At 52.6% G+C, this 14,261-nt stretch overlaps 1 protein-coding gene across 1 annotated transcript; it reads left to right on the top strand.

Annotated features, from left to right (window-relative positions):
• The first annotated feature begins 440 nt into the window (after window positions 1-440).
• On the top strand, window positions 441-14,261 carry FES (FES proto-oncogene, tyrosine kinase). The gene is made up of 19 exons (XM_083710760.1): window positions 441-877; window positions 1,500-1,742; window positions 1,930-2,103; window positions 2,343-2,439; window positions 3,520-3,703; window positions 4,696-4,833; window positions 4,925-5,050; window positions 6,727-6,849; window positions 6,982-7,168; window positions 7,847-7,930; window positions 8,156-8,365; window positions 9,338-9,460; window positions 9,574-9,627; window positions 10,143-10,261; window positions 10,924-11,018; window positions 11,616-11,739; window positions 12,464-12,621; window positions 13,014-13,136; window positions 13,531-14,261. Exons 2-19 carry the CDS (start codon window positions 1,530-1,532, stop codon window positions 13,671-13,673), a joined length of 2,475 nt encoding a protein of 824 aa, XP_083566886.1. The 5' UTR covers window positions 441-877; window positions 1,500-1,529; the 3' UTR covers window positions 13,674-14,261.

The following is a 14,261-nucleotide window of genomic DNA, read 5'->3' as shown; positions in this document are numbered from 1 at the left end:
ACCATTATGGCCAATAGTCTCCTCCATGAATCTGTCTAATCCTCTTTTAAAGCCACACAAGTGACCCTGCCTGCTCACAGAACTGCTTCACTGTCAAATGTGCATCATTTACGTTACCTGGAAATTTGACATTTGTTTAACCCAGTGGTTATCAAACTATTTTTTCTCTTAGCTACACTTTCAGAATAAAAATTTGCTTGCGCCACACCAATTTTTTTTTATTGAGTAAATCGTATAGGAAAGAGGGAAATGTGACAGAAGTTTATAAAATTGCCCATGTCTTAGAGAAAGTGGACAAGGGCAACTTTCCCCAATGCATTCCAAAATGATACTGAATGGTGGAAGATTCAGGGCAGGCAAACAGAAATACTTTTTCACACAGCATAATAGTGAAACTGGGATCTGTTCCCATGACCTACAGTCACAGCTGCCAACTTCCCATTTTTAAAAGGGGGGTTAGGCAAATCGCTGGGGGCAAAGGCTCTCCGTGGCCACTAGTTATGATGCCCAGCAGACAAACACACACCCCGTGCTTTTGAATATAGCAGTAGGCACTGGGACCAAACAGCTGGAGAAGGTGATGACACTTGTGTCCTGCCTGCAGGCATCTTGTGAAGGCCACCTGGTGGAGCTGAGTTGATGAATTGTCTCACAAGGACAGGACTAGATAAAAAGTAGTTTAATTTGAAGGAGCCTCTTGGTCCTTAAGGAGGTATTGCGTCCAAGTGCCTGGGTGGGGGTAGAAGCCACAGAGAGAGTGCAGGAGACAGGAAGGGGGATCTTGCAATGCCTGGAGGTTTTGTGGAGTCTTCCTGTTCCTCTTTAGTGCTCATGGCCCAGGAAGGAGTCGTGCCGATTCAGACAGCACCCCGGCAAGGTATGTCCAAGGGCAGAAGGGAGCTTCCTCAGGGATACAAGAAAGGCTCCACTGACCCCCAACCAGCCCCTTCCCTAATATACCACCAGCCAGCATGGGGGGGGGGGGCCTTCTACAGAAAATGTGATGTTTGGAGACTCCTGTTGCCTTCGAAACTGGAGACAGAAACTCCAAAACAGGAGAGGGAGTTTGGGTGGTCCTCAGCAGCCCAGGGCACCAATGCACAGCAGGCGCACTTGAGTGCTGGGTGTCACTGCACCACCACAGTGCAGCCTCCTGGCTGAAGCCTCTTGCAAATTGGGGTAGGGAGATGAACTCTGAACAGGTTGCAAAACTTGCTCGACTGGGGGAAGGGAGCTCTCGGATACCAAATCTGACGGTGGTGAGTGGGCGGCGGTATCCCCCGAGCCGGACCGGCACCTGCCTTGAGTCCAGTTTCTCAGAGTAGGGACTTGGGTTCTTCGCAGGCACTTTCCGGAACTGCTGGGGTGTTACGTTAGGGAGCGCCGCAAGGCTACAGCCGCAAAAGGGAACTTGCAGCGGCCCGGCCGCTTCTCAGGAAAACCATGCCAGGGAGTCCGCTCCGTCGGGGCAGGCTGACGGCGCTGGCTCTCCCTTGCAGGGCGAAGGCTGCTGGTCTGCCTGCTTGACCATGGGTTTTGAGCTCGCGCTGGGTTGCCCCGAGGGCCACAGCGCCCTCCTACAGCTGCAGGAGGCTGAGCTGCGCCTGCTGGAGGGGCTCCGCAAGTGGATGGGCCAGCGCGCCAAGAGCGACCGAGAGTACGCCGCCCTCCTACACCAGATGCACAGCCAGGCCGGCAAGCAGGAGAGCGGCGGCCAGCCTAGCAACAGCCAGGTCACCCAGGTAGGCTCCCAGGAAACACCCCCCCCCCCCATCTGGCGCGGAGCTCCCTTGACCCTTCCCTCCATCCTCCCCTGGGGAGGCTCCCCGTCGCTTTTCCATTAGGAGGGGGGTGGCTGGGCAGCTTCTCCCTCTCTGCGTCTTTCTCTCTCTCTCTCCGTCTGCCCTCCTGGTCCTTTTCTGCCCGCAGTGCTGGTGGTCGCTGGTAACACAGACGGAGGCCCTGAGCCAGCTCCTGCAGCGACACGCCGAGGCGCTGGTCTCGGGCCCCCTGCACAAGCTGGGCCAGCTCATTCGGGACAAGCAGCAGCTGCGGAGGAGCTACAGCGAGCAGTGGCAGCACATGAGCCAGGACTTCCTCCGGGTACGGCAGCCCACCAACCCTCGCGCACGCCGCCCGCCCCGTCCGGGTTGCGCAGCAGCGGCCCCTGGTGGGCATTTGCGGTGGCGCTCTATCGGGGCTTTGGTGCCAAGGCTGCATGTGGCTGGAATCTGACTCAGACCCCAGAGGACGTCTAGTCCACCCCTCTGCAGGAAGCCCGCAACTGCAAACCCTCTCTGTATGGAGACTTCTAAGCCCCCTTTCTTCCTTGGCTCTTCCAGACCACCCAGCAGGAGCCTGAGCGCCTGAAGGCACAGTACCGCAGCCATGTCCGGGAGAGTGCTCAGGCCAAGCGCAAATACCAGGAGGCCAGCAAAGGTGGGTGCAGCTGGAGACCCCCACAGAGCCCAACTGGGTCAGCCCAAAGACCTGTCTCGGCCAGTGCCCTGTTCTGGAAAATCCCCAAGAACATCTCCCTCCCAGCCGAAGGTATTCAGAGGAATGCAGCATCCTCTGAACGCAGCTTTTGCAGCTTCGAAATGCTTGCCCATTCACCTAGCCTGAAAGAACTCGAAATAGTTATGAAATAGCTGGTATTTCAAAAGTCTGGAGGGAAGTTTTGCTCAGGGTGTCCTGTTTCTCCATGTGTGTTTGTGTGTGGAAGTCTAGGAGCCTGGCAATTAAGGGGAAACACAAATGTAACCAGGTGTCCACTCTCTACCCGATTGGTTAAAAGGTTGGGATGGGGAGTGAAAATATTGTATGTAAGTTGACCGGGAAAATAAGTTGCAGAACTAAAGAAGGAAAGAGCAGTGGAGTCAGAACCTTCAAGAGTTTCAAGATGCAGGAGCTGGGAGTGGACCATTAAAGGATCCAGAAGATTAACCGAGGGATAAGAGTTGATAAAATACTGACATGGTTAGGGAAACTGTCTAGAATAAGCATAGCTGGATGCATTTATTTGTATTTGTGTAACCACCCAAACTGTAAAGGTTTTAGTAAAGTAACAAGTCAATCTAAGTTTAGCTAAACTTGTTGCCTTACTTAAGTAAGTGGTTTATTTATTTATTTATTTTGGTGCCCCCCCCCCCCAAATCTTAGTCTTGTCATTCATCCCATTCATCTAAGTGTTGTACTACTTTACCCATTATTGGGAGCTGGGTAGGCCAGTTAGAGTCCAGAAGGCTGAAGGACTGCCTAGTGGAAACTGCACGATAAAAATGGAGAGATCTACTTGGTGGCAGTGTTGAAGTTTATCATAAGGAGGCGGTGGTTTGAGTGGCGGAGTTGTTTCTCTCCCTCTCTTCTGTCTCTTGGGGCAGGCTATAGCCTGTGCCATGACACCTAGTTGCCAGCCCCAGGCATCTTAGCCGTGTCAGCCACGGGACAGAAATCTCTTACTGAGCATGACTGCATTGGCGCTCCTGACCCTCCTACGCTTTTGCGCTCTCTCTGCAGAGAAGGACCGAGAGAAGGCCAAGGACAGATATGTCCGGAGCCTGTGGAAGCTCTACTCCCTGCACAACCAGTATGTGCTGGCCCTGAAGGCGGCTGAGGTGCAGCACAACCACCACTACCAGCACACCCTGCCTGGGGTGCTCCAGTCCTTGCACAGCCTGCACCAGGAAATGGCCCACATCACGTAAGAGGGGCTCCAGAAGGGCTGGAGGGGGGTGAGATGGAGAAGCAGCACCAACCATAGTAGCACATTTGACTCCATGTAAAACAGTCTATAAGGACGCGGGTGGCGCTGTGGGCTAAACCACAGAGCCTAGGACTTGCCGATCAGAAGGTTGGCGGTTCGAATCCCTGCGACGGGGTGAGCTCTCGTTGCTCAGTCCCTGCTCCTGCCAACCTAGCAGTTCGAAAGCACGTCAAAGTGTGAGTAGATGAATAGGTACAGCTCCAGCAGGAAGGTAAACAGCGTTTCCGTGTGCTGCTCTGGTTCGCAAGAAGTGGCTTAGTCATGCTGGCCACATGACCTGGAAGCTGTGCGCCGGCTCCCTCGGCCAGTAAAGCGAGATGAGCGCCACAACCCCAGAGTCGGTCACGACTGGACCTATTAGTCAGGGGTCCCTTTACCTTTAAAACAGTCCCGTGCCCTCACAGCTGATGCCCTCAAGATTGCCAAGAATAGCACATTGCAGCCATCAAAGGCCTGGATGAACAGGAATGCTTTTAGAATCATAGAACTGTAGAGTTGGAAGGGATCCTGGAGGGTCATCTGGTCCAACCCCCTGCAAATCCTGCAAATCTAGCCCAACCCCTGAATGATGATGATGATGATGATTTGATTTCTCATCAACACTTCACTGCATGTTCCCACTGTTGTTGTTTTTAAACAATATTAAAAACAGTTTAAAACAATCAGGAGAGAAGGAGATACACCCCACCAGGGAGGGCATACTACAAATGTGGACCTGCCACCAAGAAGGCCCTGTCATGGCTCAAGGGCAGTGAAACAGGCCCAGTGGTGTTACTAACAGAGCCTGAGATGGTTGCTATTGGGGGGACTGTGCCTTTGGGAACTCAGGTCCCAAGTCATTTCAGGCTTTGAGTACTAGAACTTGCACCTTGAATTAGGACCAGCAGCTCAGTTTCTCCACCAGCAGTTTCCTGTTTCTGTGCTGGCAGGAAGGGGACCCTCCAGGAGTACGCAAGCATCACCAGCCTGGTGCAGGAGGAGATGGTGACGGTACACCAAGCCATGGGCAGAGCCATTGAGCGCCTCCGCCCAGATGTGGAATACGAAGGCTTTCATCCCCAGTGCAGGTAGCGCCTGCTGTGCTTCCTCTGAGATTCTGGGGGCTGGATTTCCCAGCCAGCAGCCTCTGCCACCCTCCTCTGGTCTGTCTCTCTCCAGGTGTGGGAACGACGCCCCTGCAGTGGTGACCTTTGACACAAGCCTGCTGGAGGAGATGGAGACAGAGGGCCTGAAAGCGGGGGAGCTCCAGCTGAATGAGCTGACACTGGAAAGCATGCAGCACACGTGCGTTGGGGGCAGTGTTAGAAATTAGCCAGGAGCGTTTTGCTACTGGCACAGGTTCCAATTGTGGCAATGTGGAGATTTCTGGGCGCCAGGTTGGCAACCACAGTTTAAAAACCTCTGCCTTAGCCCATAGTTAATTCCATTTCCACTGTGTGTGTTTCTCCTTCTTGCATACTGGGACAAGTGAATTGCTGTAAGAGTAAGCTGTAGTCAAGTGATGTAGTTGAGGCAGTGCCAGATTTACTTATAAGCTGAACAAGCTATAGCTTAGGGCCCCACTCTCTTGGGCCCCCAAAAATATTTTAAGGGGGGGAAACCCGGATGTACATTTCCAAAATATAAGATAAAAAACAAATAAAATGGCTTTAGATACCTATTAGGTCCATAAATTACCATATAGCATTTATTCAACATAAAAAACAGCAACAGTTTGTTGTTGACAAAGGACAGCTGAACATATAAAGGGCCCCATTACCTTCAGTAGCTTAGGGCCTCATGAAACCTAAATCTGGCCCTGAGTTGAGGTCATAGAAGGGAACCCAAGGGTCATCTAGTCCAACCCCCTGGCAAATAAGATATTCCGTTGTGGTGACCACAACCTAGTTTAAGGTGCCACTTGGTGAATAGCTTACCTATCTGAGTTTCCAATACTGGTTGGGGGAGTAAGGGTGGGATTTTGCAGGCTCAGTCCTAACCACTGAGAGCAAGGGCAGCGTCCCCCACTGCTGCAGTGCCAGGGGGGAGAAGCTGTGCCTGTAGAAATTTTCCTTCCCTTTCTCCTGTCAAAAAGGGCGCAGGAGGCCCATCTCTGGGGAGATCCACTCCAGCCTCATGGAGCACAGATCAGGGCTCAGCACTTTGGGTGGGAGAGCAGAGGCTAATGATTTGGGCAGGTGGGGCTAAGATGGAGCTCTGGCTCAACCAGCCTCCCTCTTTTCTGCGCTCTGGGTGTTTCTCTTGCCTTGCTGAGAGCCCAGAAGACAGAGATGTTCTGCTAAGAAGCAGCTGGGAAAGGTCAGTCGGCAGAGCGTAAGACTTTTAATCTCAGGGTTGTGAGTTCAAGCCCCATGTTGGGCAAAAATTCCTGCCTTTCAGGGGGTTGAATCTTGTGGTCCCTTCCGACCTACCATTCTATGGTAATAATAATAATAACAATAATTATTATTATTTATTTATACCCCGCCCAACTAGCTGGGTTTCCCCAGCCACCCTGGGTGGCTTCCAACAAAGTATTAAAATACAGTGGTCTGTTAAACATTAAAAGCTTCCCTAAACAGGGCTGCCTTTAGATGTCTTCTAAAAGTCTGGTAGTTGTTCTTCTCTTTGACATCTGGTGGGAGGGCATTCCACAGGGCAGGTGCCACTACCAAGAAGGCCCTCTGCCTGGTTCCCTGTAACTTGGCTTCTCGCAGCGAGGGAATCGCCAGAAGGCCCTCGGCGCTGGACCTCAGTGTCCGGGCAGAACGATGGGGGTGGAGACGCTCCTTCAGGTATACTGGACCGATGCCATTTAGGGCTTTAAAGGTCTGCACCAACACTTTGAATTGTGCTCAGAAACGTACTGGGAGCCAATGTAGATCTTTCTATGACCTGGAGGCAAGTTGCAGCCAGGCAGAACCCTCTGCGCCATTGGTCCCTGGGCTAGCTGAAGCCTCCATGCCTCTCTCCTGTTGCAGCCTCACCTCGCTGGAGGAGGAGCTGGCCAACGCCATAGAAAACACCCGAGGTCACCAGCAGCGTGCCCAGATTCTAAAGGCTGAAATCCAGAAGGAAGAGGCAGCTGTGAGCCCTGGAGAACGGTGAGGCTGGGTGTGAGGCCAAGGCCTTGGGCACCAAGGGAAGGGGCTGGCAGGAGCTCTGTGGTGCCCTCCCAGCTTCAACTGCTCCACTGGGCATGGGTGTTTCTCCCTCCCCGCTTTTCTCTCCTGCAGGATCCTGCTCCTGGGAAAGCGCCAGGCCTTGCATGAAGCCCAGCACCAAAGCCATCTGGCCCAGGGCACGCAGGACAAGATTCAGGCACAGCGGGATTTGCTGTGGCACAGGCTGGACAAGCTGGGAACCCGTGAGCCGCCGCCTGCTCCAGCCCTGCAGGAGGACAATCAATCGGTGTCGTCTGGGGTGCGTGGAGCCACTGTGGGTGCGATCACTGCAAGCCCATGGGGCAAGCTCCTTGCAGGGGCATAGGAAGGGGTGTGTGGCGGCGCAGTCCGCTCCAGGTGTCATCCTTGAGGGGGGTGACAAAATGGCACACCGCAGGAGTCAGCACTTACAGCACGCCCGAGCCACGTGTTTCTCCTGGGAGTGACGCGGTGGCTCGGGGCCCCGCATTGCCCAAAATGGCAGCGTAGGGCTTTCGTCTACCAGGTGGACTCCGTGGGCAGCTTGCCGCGCCTCCCCCCATGGCAGATCGCTGCAGCACCCCCGTGCGCAGATCGCCCTGCCCCCACCGCTCCGGGGGCCAGAGCAGCTAGTTATGCTCCTGGCTCCTTGGCCTTTGGGGTGGGCAAACCTGGGAAATGTTTGACTTCTATCCCACCTTTCTTCCAAGGAACTAAAGGTGGCATGTGTTTTTCCCTCTGTTCCCATTTTATCTTCACAACAACCCTGTGAGGTAGGTTAGGCTTAGATGCAGTGACTGGCCACCCACCCAGTGAGAGAGGAGGTCGAAACTCTGGCCTCCCAGGTCCTAGCCTGATGCTCTAACCACTATGCCACACTGTCTCTAGCTTGGTTGAGCCAGTGCGCAGCAGTCCATCCTGACCTTGGCACTCACTCTGTGCCTTCCTTCTTGGACAGGAGGCAGAGCGTGATGGGGGTCGGATCCCAGCCTTGGAGGTCCTGAAGCAGCACTTCTCGGGCATCTTCCGACCACGTCTCACAGTGAGTGCCTCCCACCCCCTGATCCACCCACCCACCCACCCACTCGTCTCCCTGCTCTGCCCTACTTTCTGAATCAGCAGTGCCAAGGATGTGCTGGGAGTAACTGGGAGGAGGGAACGCGTGTGGAGATGCTCCTCCACACGCTCTTCCTTCCTGGCCTTCTCTGCTAGAAAGGGAGCTGGCACTGTGGCTGGCTGTGCCCATTCCCCCTCTCTCCATCCGCAGCTGCCGCCCCCAGTGCCCCTCCTGCCTGAGGTGCAGAAACCCCTGGGCCAGCAAGCCTGGTACCACGGCGCCATCCCCCGCATGGAGGTGCAGAGGCTGCTGCAGGCCAGCGGAGACTTCCTGGTGCGCGAGAGCCAAGGCAAGCAGGAGTACGTTCTCTCAGTCTTATGGGATGCTCAGCCTCGTCATTTCATCCTCCAATCTGCTGATGTGAGTGTTGTAAATGGGATGGTGGTGCTGGGTGAAGTGGGCAGAGGAGAGAAAGAAGCAGGCAGGCAGCCATTCTAGCCCAAATGTAGCCACTACAGTTGTGGCTCTGGTTACGTGGTGACCCTGCTATTACTTCCACCTGGAATTGAAATCCTTTCTTCAGTCAATTTTTGTAGAGAACCCAGATGACACTGTGACCATCCCAAAACATTCCTATGTTTTTGGGCTTGTACTCTAGTCTTTTTTTACACTCAATTTGTGGGATTTTAAAAGAAAACTCTGGGCTTTCTCCAGGCCACTGGCCTTTTAATTAATAGCTTCCTTCCTGGCCTTTTCATTTTTAGTGGTTTCTACTTCTCATCTTGTGCCCCTTTAATTAATTCCTTCTTGTTCACTTGCCCAACCAAGACATTCCTATAATTAGTTTCTGCCAGCTGTTTCCTGTAGAATGAGACTGTAACTGCTGGTTTCCTCTCTGCTGCTAGAGCAATTGCTTATCAACTTTTCACTTTAAAAAAACCATTGCAACTGAACAATGAATGTGAATGAACAGGAAGAAATTAAGTATCCTCTTGCCTGCAGTAGTTTTTAGCACAGTGGACATTTATCAATTTATTTTTATTTTATAAAATGTATACACCGCTTGATTGTATACACCCCTCAAAGTGGTTTACAAGCACAATAAAACAAAGTTATTAGTAAAAACAATATTAAAAAGGTAAAATCAGCCATAAACTTAAAACAAATTAAAGCATACATTAACATTCAGCATTCTACATAACTGGATAGGCTTGTCTAAACAAAAATGCTTTTAGTAGGTGCTAAAGTACTATCTGATGTCAATAGGCGGGGAGTTTCAGTGTTTAAGTGCTGCCATATTAAAAGATTGCATTGGAGATGCCAGAGCAGTGGTGTTTGCCGTAGGGCTGTGCCAGAACTAAGACGGTTGCTCTTTGTGGGATTTCCCCTTAGAACATGTATCGCTTGGAGGGCGAAGCTTTTCCCACCATTCCGCTGCTGATTGACCATTTCCTGAAGACCAAACAGCCCATCACCAAAAAGAGTGGTGTTGTCTTGAGAAAGCCCATCATCAAGGTACTGCTCCCTGCCTCACCCTCTGCTGCCACTAGATTGGGCCAGGCTAAGGGTGGGAGGGTTGGGGTTGCAGAGTTCCCTGACCTGTGACTGAGGGGCTGCTCTTGCTGCAGGACAAGTGGGTGCTAGACCATGAGGACGTGCTGCTTGGGGAGCGCATCGGGCAGGTGAGTGACTCCCTGGCAATGGTGGTGGAGGTGGAAGGCGTGCTCTTGTTACGCACCACCTTCAGGAGTCCCACTGTTGGACTCTTGACAACAGCTGTGCGCTGTGGAGCAGCTGACTGCCTCTCCCCTTCAGCCTTCCTTTTGTTAAGTGGGAATAATCCAGGTAAGAGAGGCAGAGCAGCAGCCTGCCTTCTGGAGGCCTGGCCAGGGGCTGGAGGCAAGCCTCCTTGCTGCCCTGTTTGCTGAAGGGAAGCAGTCCAAACCGACTCACCCTTAGAGCCATGCCTTGGCTGGCTCACCACCACCACCAGGACACTTTCTTCTGTGGTCCCTGGAGACACCCAGCTGCGTAGGTTTGGTGTGCAAACTGGATTCAGAAGCACTGGACCCTGCTGGCTGCACACCCAGGAAGCAGCAGGGGATGGAGTCTCTTCCCTGGACTAGATTTTGCAATCTGTTTCTGTGGGCAAAAGGGCAGGGAGAGGAAAGTAGTGCCATCTGTCTTCTTTCTCCAGGGCAACTTTGGAGAGGTGTTCAGTGGGCGCCTCCGCTGTGACAACACCCCGGTGGCTGTGAAGTCCTGCCGTGAAACTCTCCCACCAGAGCTCAAGGCCCGATTCCTGCAAGAGGCCAGGTGTGTAGGGAGCAAACTCGTGAGCAACTGGGACTACATTGCTAGGCGGCTCCTGAGTCTGAGCTGGACACTCTGGGGCATGTTGTGGGGACAGGATCTTCCCTCCCAACTCTTTGGAACAAATGTAGGAAGCTGCCTCTAGCTGAGTCCACCTGGCTCAGTGCTGGCAGCAGCTCTCCAGATTCAGGTAAGGATCTTTCCCCCCAGGCCCTGCCCGGAAGTCCTGAGGATTGAACCAGGGTCCATCTGCATGCAGGGCAGGTGTCCTAATCCAAGCTGAGTGGTGTTGGTGGGAGATTCCATGGTCCTCACTCCCATGGTTTCTTTGTACGGAGCCTTTTAAAGGCAGACATCCCACCTTCCTTGGGAAAAGTGGCAGAGATTTCAGTCTTCCAGAGATGGTGGGGACTGATCATTTTGCCCTGACCCCCCTTTCTCTGCTGAATCTCATGACCTGCCTGGCTGGGGGAGCTTCAAGACCACTGCATCCTCCCAGTGCTGCTGCCTTGCCACAGAGTCGCAGCATTGCCCACCCTGCCCCTGCCGTTAGCATCTTTGTACTGGGGGTAGGGTAGCGAGGACAGGTGAGGAATCCCTTACCTGGCTGGCACTTGGCATGCCCTCCCCTCCCTTCATTGTGTATCCTCTCACTCCCCTTGCAGGATCCTCAAGCAATACAACCACCCAAATATTGTCCGGCTCATTGGTGTCTGCACCCAGAAGCACCCCATTTACATTGTCATGGAGCTAGTTCAGGGTAAGCCCAGCATTTCATGGCTTTCCATAGCCTTTAGGCTTTCTGTTTTAAACTCCCCCAGCAGTATGTAGGGTGTGTCTGTTTCCTGGGTGGAAGATTTCTGCACTGCAGCTGGGGGAGGGAGAAACATCTGCCCATTACATTTGCCATTACAAGATACATGCAAGCTTCCTGGTTTTTGCAGAGGCCTCTTGAGAACAGACAATCTGTGTTGCCTTTAAGTCTAGTAGCATTTATTCACAAAGCTCCAGGTGCCCTACTTCTCTCCCTGCTGACTTCAGCAGAGCTTGGCAGCTGGATAAGTCCAGGGGCCCAATTAGTTTGGCATCCTGTTCTCACTATGGCCACCCAGATGCTGAAAGGAAGCCCACAAGCACGACTTGAGGGTCACAGCCCTCTCCCCCTCCTGCAGTTTCCGGCAACTGGTATTCAGAAACATTTCCTGCCCCTGATGGTTTGTCCAGGAGGGAATCTCAACCAGGAGCTCTCAGGCTGAGCTCCAGAGCCTCTGCTCCCTATCCTGCCATGGCTCCCAGCTTCCCTGGTGTGACACTGGCCAGCTGGCTCCCAACCCAGCTTCCCTCTCTCATCTCACAGGGGGTGACTTCTTGTCTTTCCTGCGGAATGAGGGAGCTCAGCTCAGAGTCAAGGACCTGCTCAAGATGATGGAGAATGCGGCAGCAGGCATGGAGTACCTCGCCAGCAAGCACTGCATCCACCGGTGGGTACCCCCACCCCTGTCCAGCGCTGAGGGCCTTCTGGCGGTTCCCTCATTGCGAGAAGCAAAGCTACAGGGAATCAGGCAGAGGGCCTTCTCGGTAGTGGCGCCCACCCTGTGGAACGCCCTTCCAGCAGATGTCAAAGTGATAAACAACTACCTGACATTCAGAAGACATCTTAAGGCAGCCCTGTTCAAGGAAGTTTTTAACGTGTGATATTTTACTGTATTTTTGGTTTTTATGGAAGCCGCCCAGAGTGGCTGGGGAGGCCCAGCCAGATGGACGGGGTATAAATAATAAATTCTTCTTCTTCTTCTTCTTCTTCTTCTTCTTCTTCTTCTTCTTCTTCTTCTTCTTCAAGAGTTTCCTTCCTTTCTTCCTTCCTTCTCTGCTTTGGCAGAGACTGTGCTGTGGGGTTGGTGGCACTTACAAACCTGAAGGCTGGAGCAGGCAGGTGGGGAAGGCTGGAGCAGGCTGGGGAAGGAGGCAGAGTTCCTCCCTGTGGGCTTTTCCTATCTTTGATCAAGGAGGGAATGAGCTACCTGCAAATCTGCTACAATGTGCACAGGCTAGTTTACATGTACAAAACCCATCAGGTGATGTTTGGGGCTGGAGCCGGGAGTCTCTTGCCTAGGTAGCGGGAAAGAGCTGGGAGTTAAGTTCCAGGCATTGGTGTCTGGGAAGCTGCAGCACCAGTCAGACATTTGGATCTGCTACCCCTTGCAGGGACCTGGCAGCACGGAACTGTCTCGTGACAGAGAAGAACGCCCTGAAGATCAGTGACTTTGGGATGTCGCGGGAGCAGGAGGACGGCATTTACGCCTCCACTGGTGGCATGAAACAGATCCCTGTGAAGTGGACAGCCCCAGAGGCACTCAGTCACGGTACCCACAGCTGTGGCTCCAGGCCCACCTGCTTTAGTAGTACCCTACAGCCTGGCTGGCAGGCAGGCAGGGCCCCTTGTCCTCCAAACTGGTATAGGGATACCCTAATGAGCTTTTGGATCATATCAGCTCCTAGCTATAGATGTGTAGCCTGCCAGAGGCAGGTATGGGTTCATGGGAACCCAGCCTGGGACCATGAATCTAGGACAGTGATGGTCAGACTTGGCCCTCCAGCTGTTTTGGGACTACAATTCCCATCATCCCTGACCACTGGTCCTGTTAGCTAGGGATGATGGGAGTTGTAGTCCCAAACAGCTGGAGGACCAAGTCTGACCATCACTGATCTAGGAGAAGCCACCTCTCATGCCTGCTCTCTCTTCCTCCTTCCTCAGGCCGGTACTCCTCAGAGAGTGATGTCTGGAGCTTTGGGATCTTGCTCTGGGAAGCCTTCAGTCTAGGAGCCACACCGTACCCCAACATGACCAACCAGCAGACCCGCGAGGCTGTGGAGAAGGGTGAGAGCCTAGCAGGGTAGGCTAGGTAGGAGGTGGGGGGAAGCTGTGTCTCTGGTCTCCTTGGAGGGTCTGGGTTTCTACCAGCACCCTTCTTCTCTTGGCACTCACTGAAGCCATGCTATGGACTGGCACCAAGGAAGATGAGTGGTAAGTATTTTTTAATAAAATGGAAGGAGGTGTGCATTGTGCCTCTCCTGCCTCTCAAAAGTTTGCTCTTTGAAGGTGAGCAAGAATGGGGGGAAAGTACCAATGCACAGAAATGTTAATGGAAAAACTTTTGGCCTGCACTTAATCCACACATTGGGAGTCCCAGGAAATTGCAACCAAAACACATTATTAGCTCACCTGCCAGCTCCATCCTCCTGTGACCTGGCTGTGTCTTTTCCAATCCCAGGAATGCGCCTGAGCATCCCAGACTTGTGCCCTGAGGTGGTGTACCAGCTCATGCAGAAGTGCTGGGAATATGAGCCACAGAACCGGCCGAGCTTCAGCACCATCCACCAAGAGCTGGTTGTCATTCTGAAGAAGCAGCGGTGAGAGAACTAGCTCCAAAACCCACTGGATGGCAGCAGGGGTGGCAACCATCTCCTGCACCACGGCTGCACCCACTTGACCTCCTGCCAAGCCTGCAACCTTCACGCAAAACCTTTGCTCTTGGCACCCCTTTCTGGCCATGAATATCTTGCCTGCCCCCCTCCAGTGAGTCTTCCATCCAAAGTCAGCCAAATGGTCTCAGCTGCGCCGTGGCCAGTAGACCATTTACCCCAGTGGTTCTCAAAGTGTGTGGTGTGCCATACTGGTGTGGCAGGAGAGGATGGCAAGTGTGGCAGGAAGATGCAAGGACAATCAGATAAATTAGTACATAATTATATTTTGGGGATGATTTTTTCTAATAGAAAATTTTGATTTTCAGGTTTATACATTTCAATAATTTTACAGTCATTTTAACATTTTAAAACTTGACTTCCTTCCCCCTCTTTCTGCGGTTCCTTAAATGTATTTTTAATATTTTCTGCATATCCAAATTAACTTAATTTGTTCATTTATTCATCTACTTTAATGTTTTGATCTGTTTACAATTTATCTGTAAATATCCAATAAACCATTTCTATTCTTTTATAAAAA

Source organism: Podarcis gaigeae (assembly GCF_964106915.1).
Source record: "Podarcis gaigeae genome assembly, chromosome: 14".
Taxonomy (NCBI): Eukaryota; Metazoa; Chordata; class Lepidosauria; order Squamata; family Lacertidae; genus Podarcis; species Podarcis gaigeae.
Note: the sequence above shows the minus strand (reverse complement) of the source record. Positions and strands in the feature narration are given on the sequence as shown.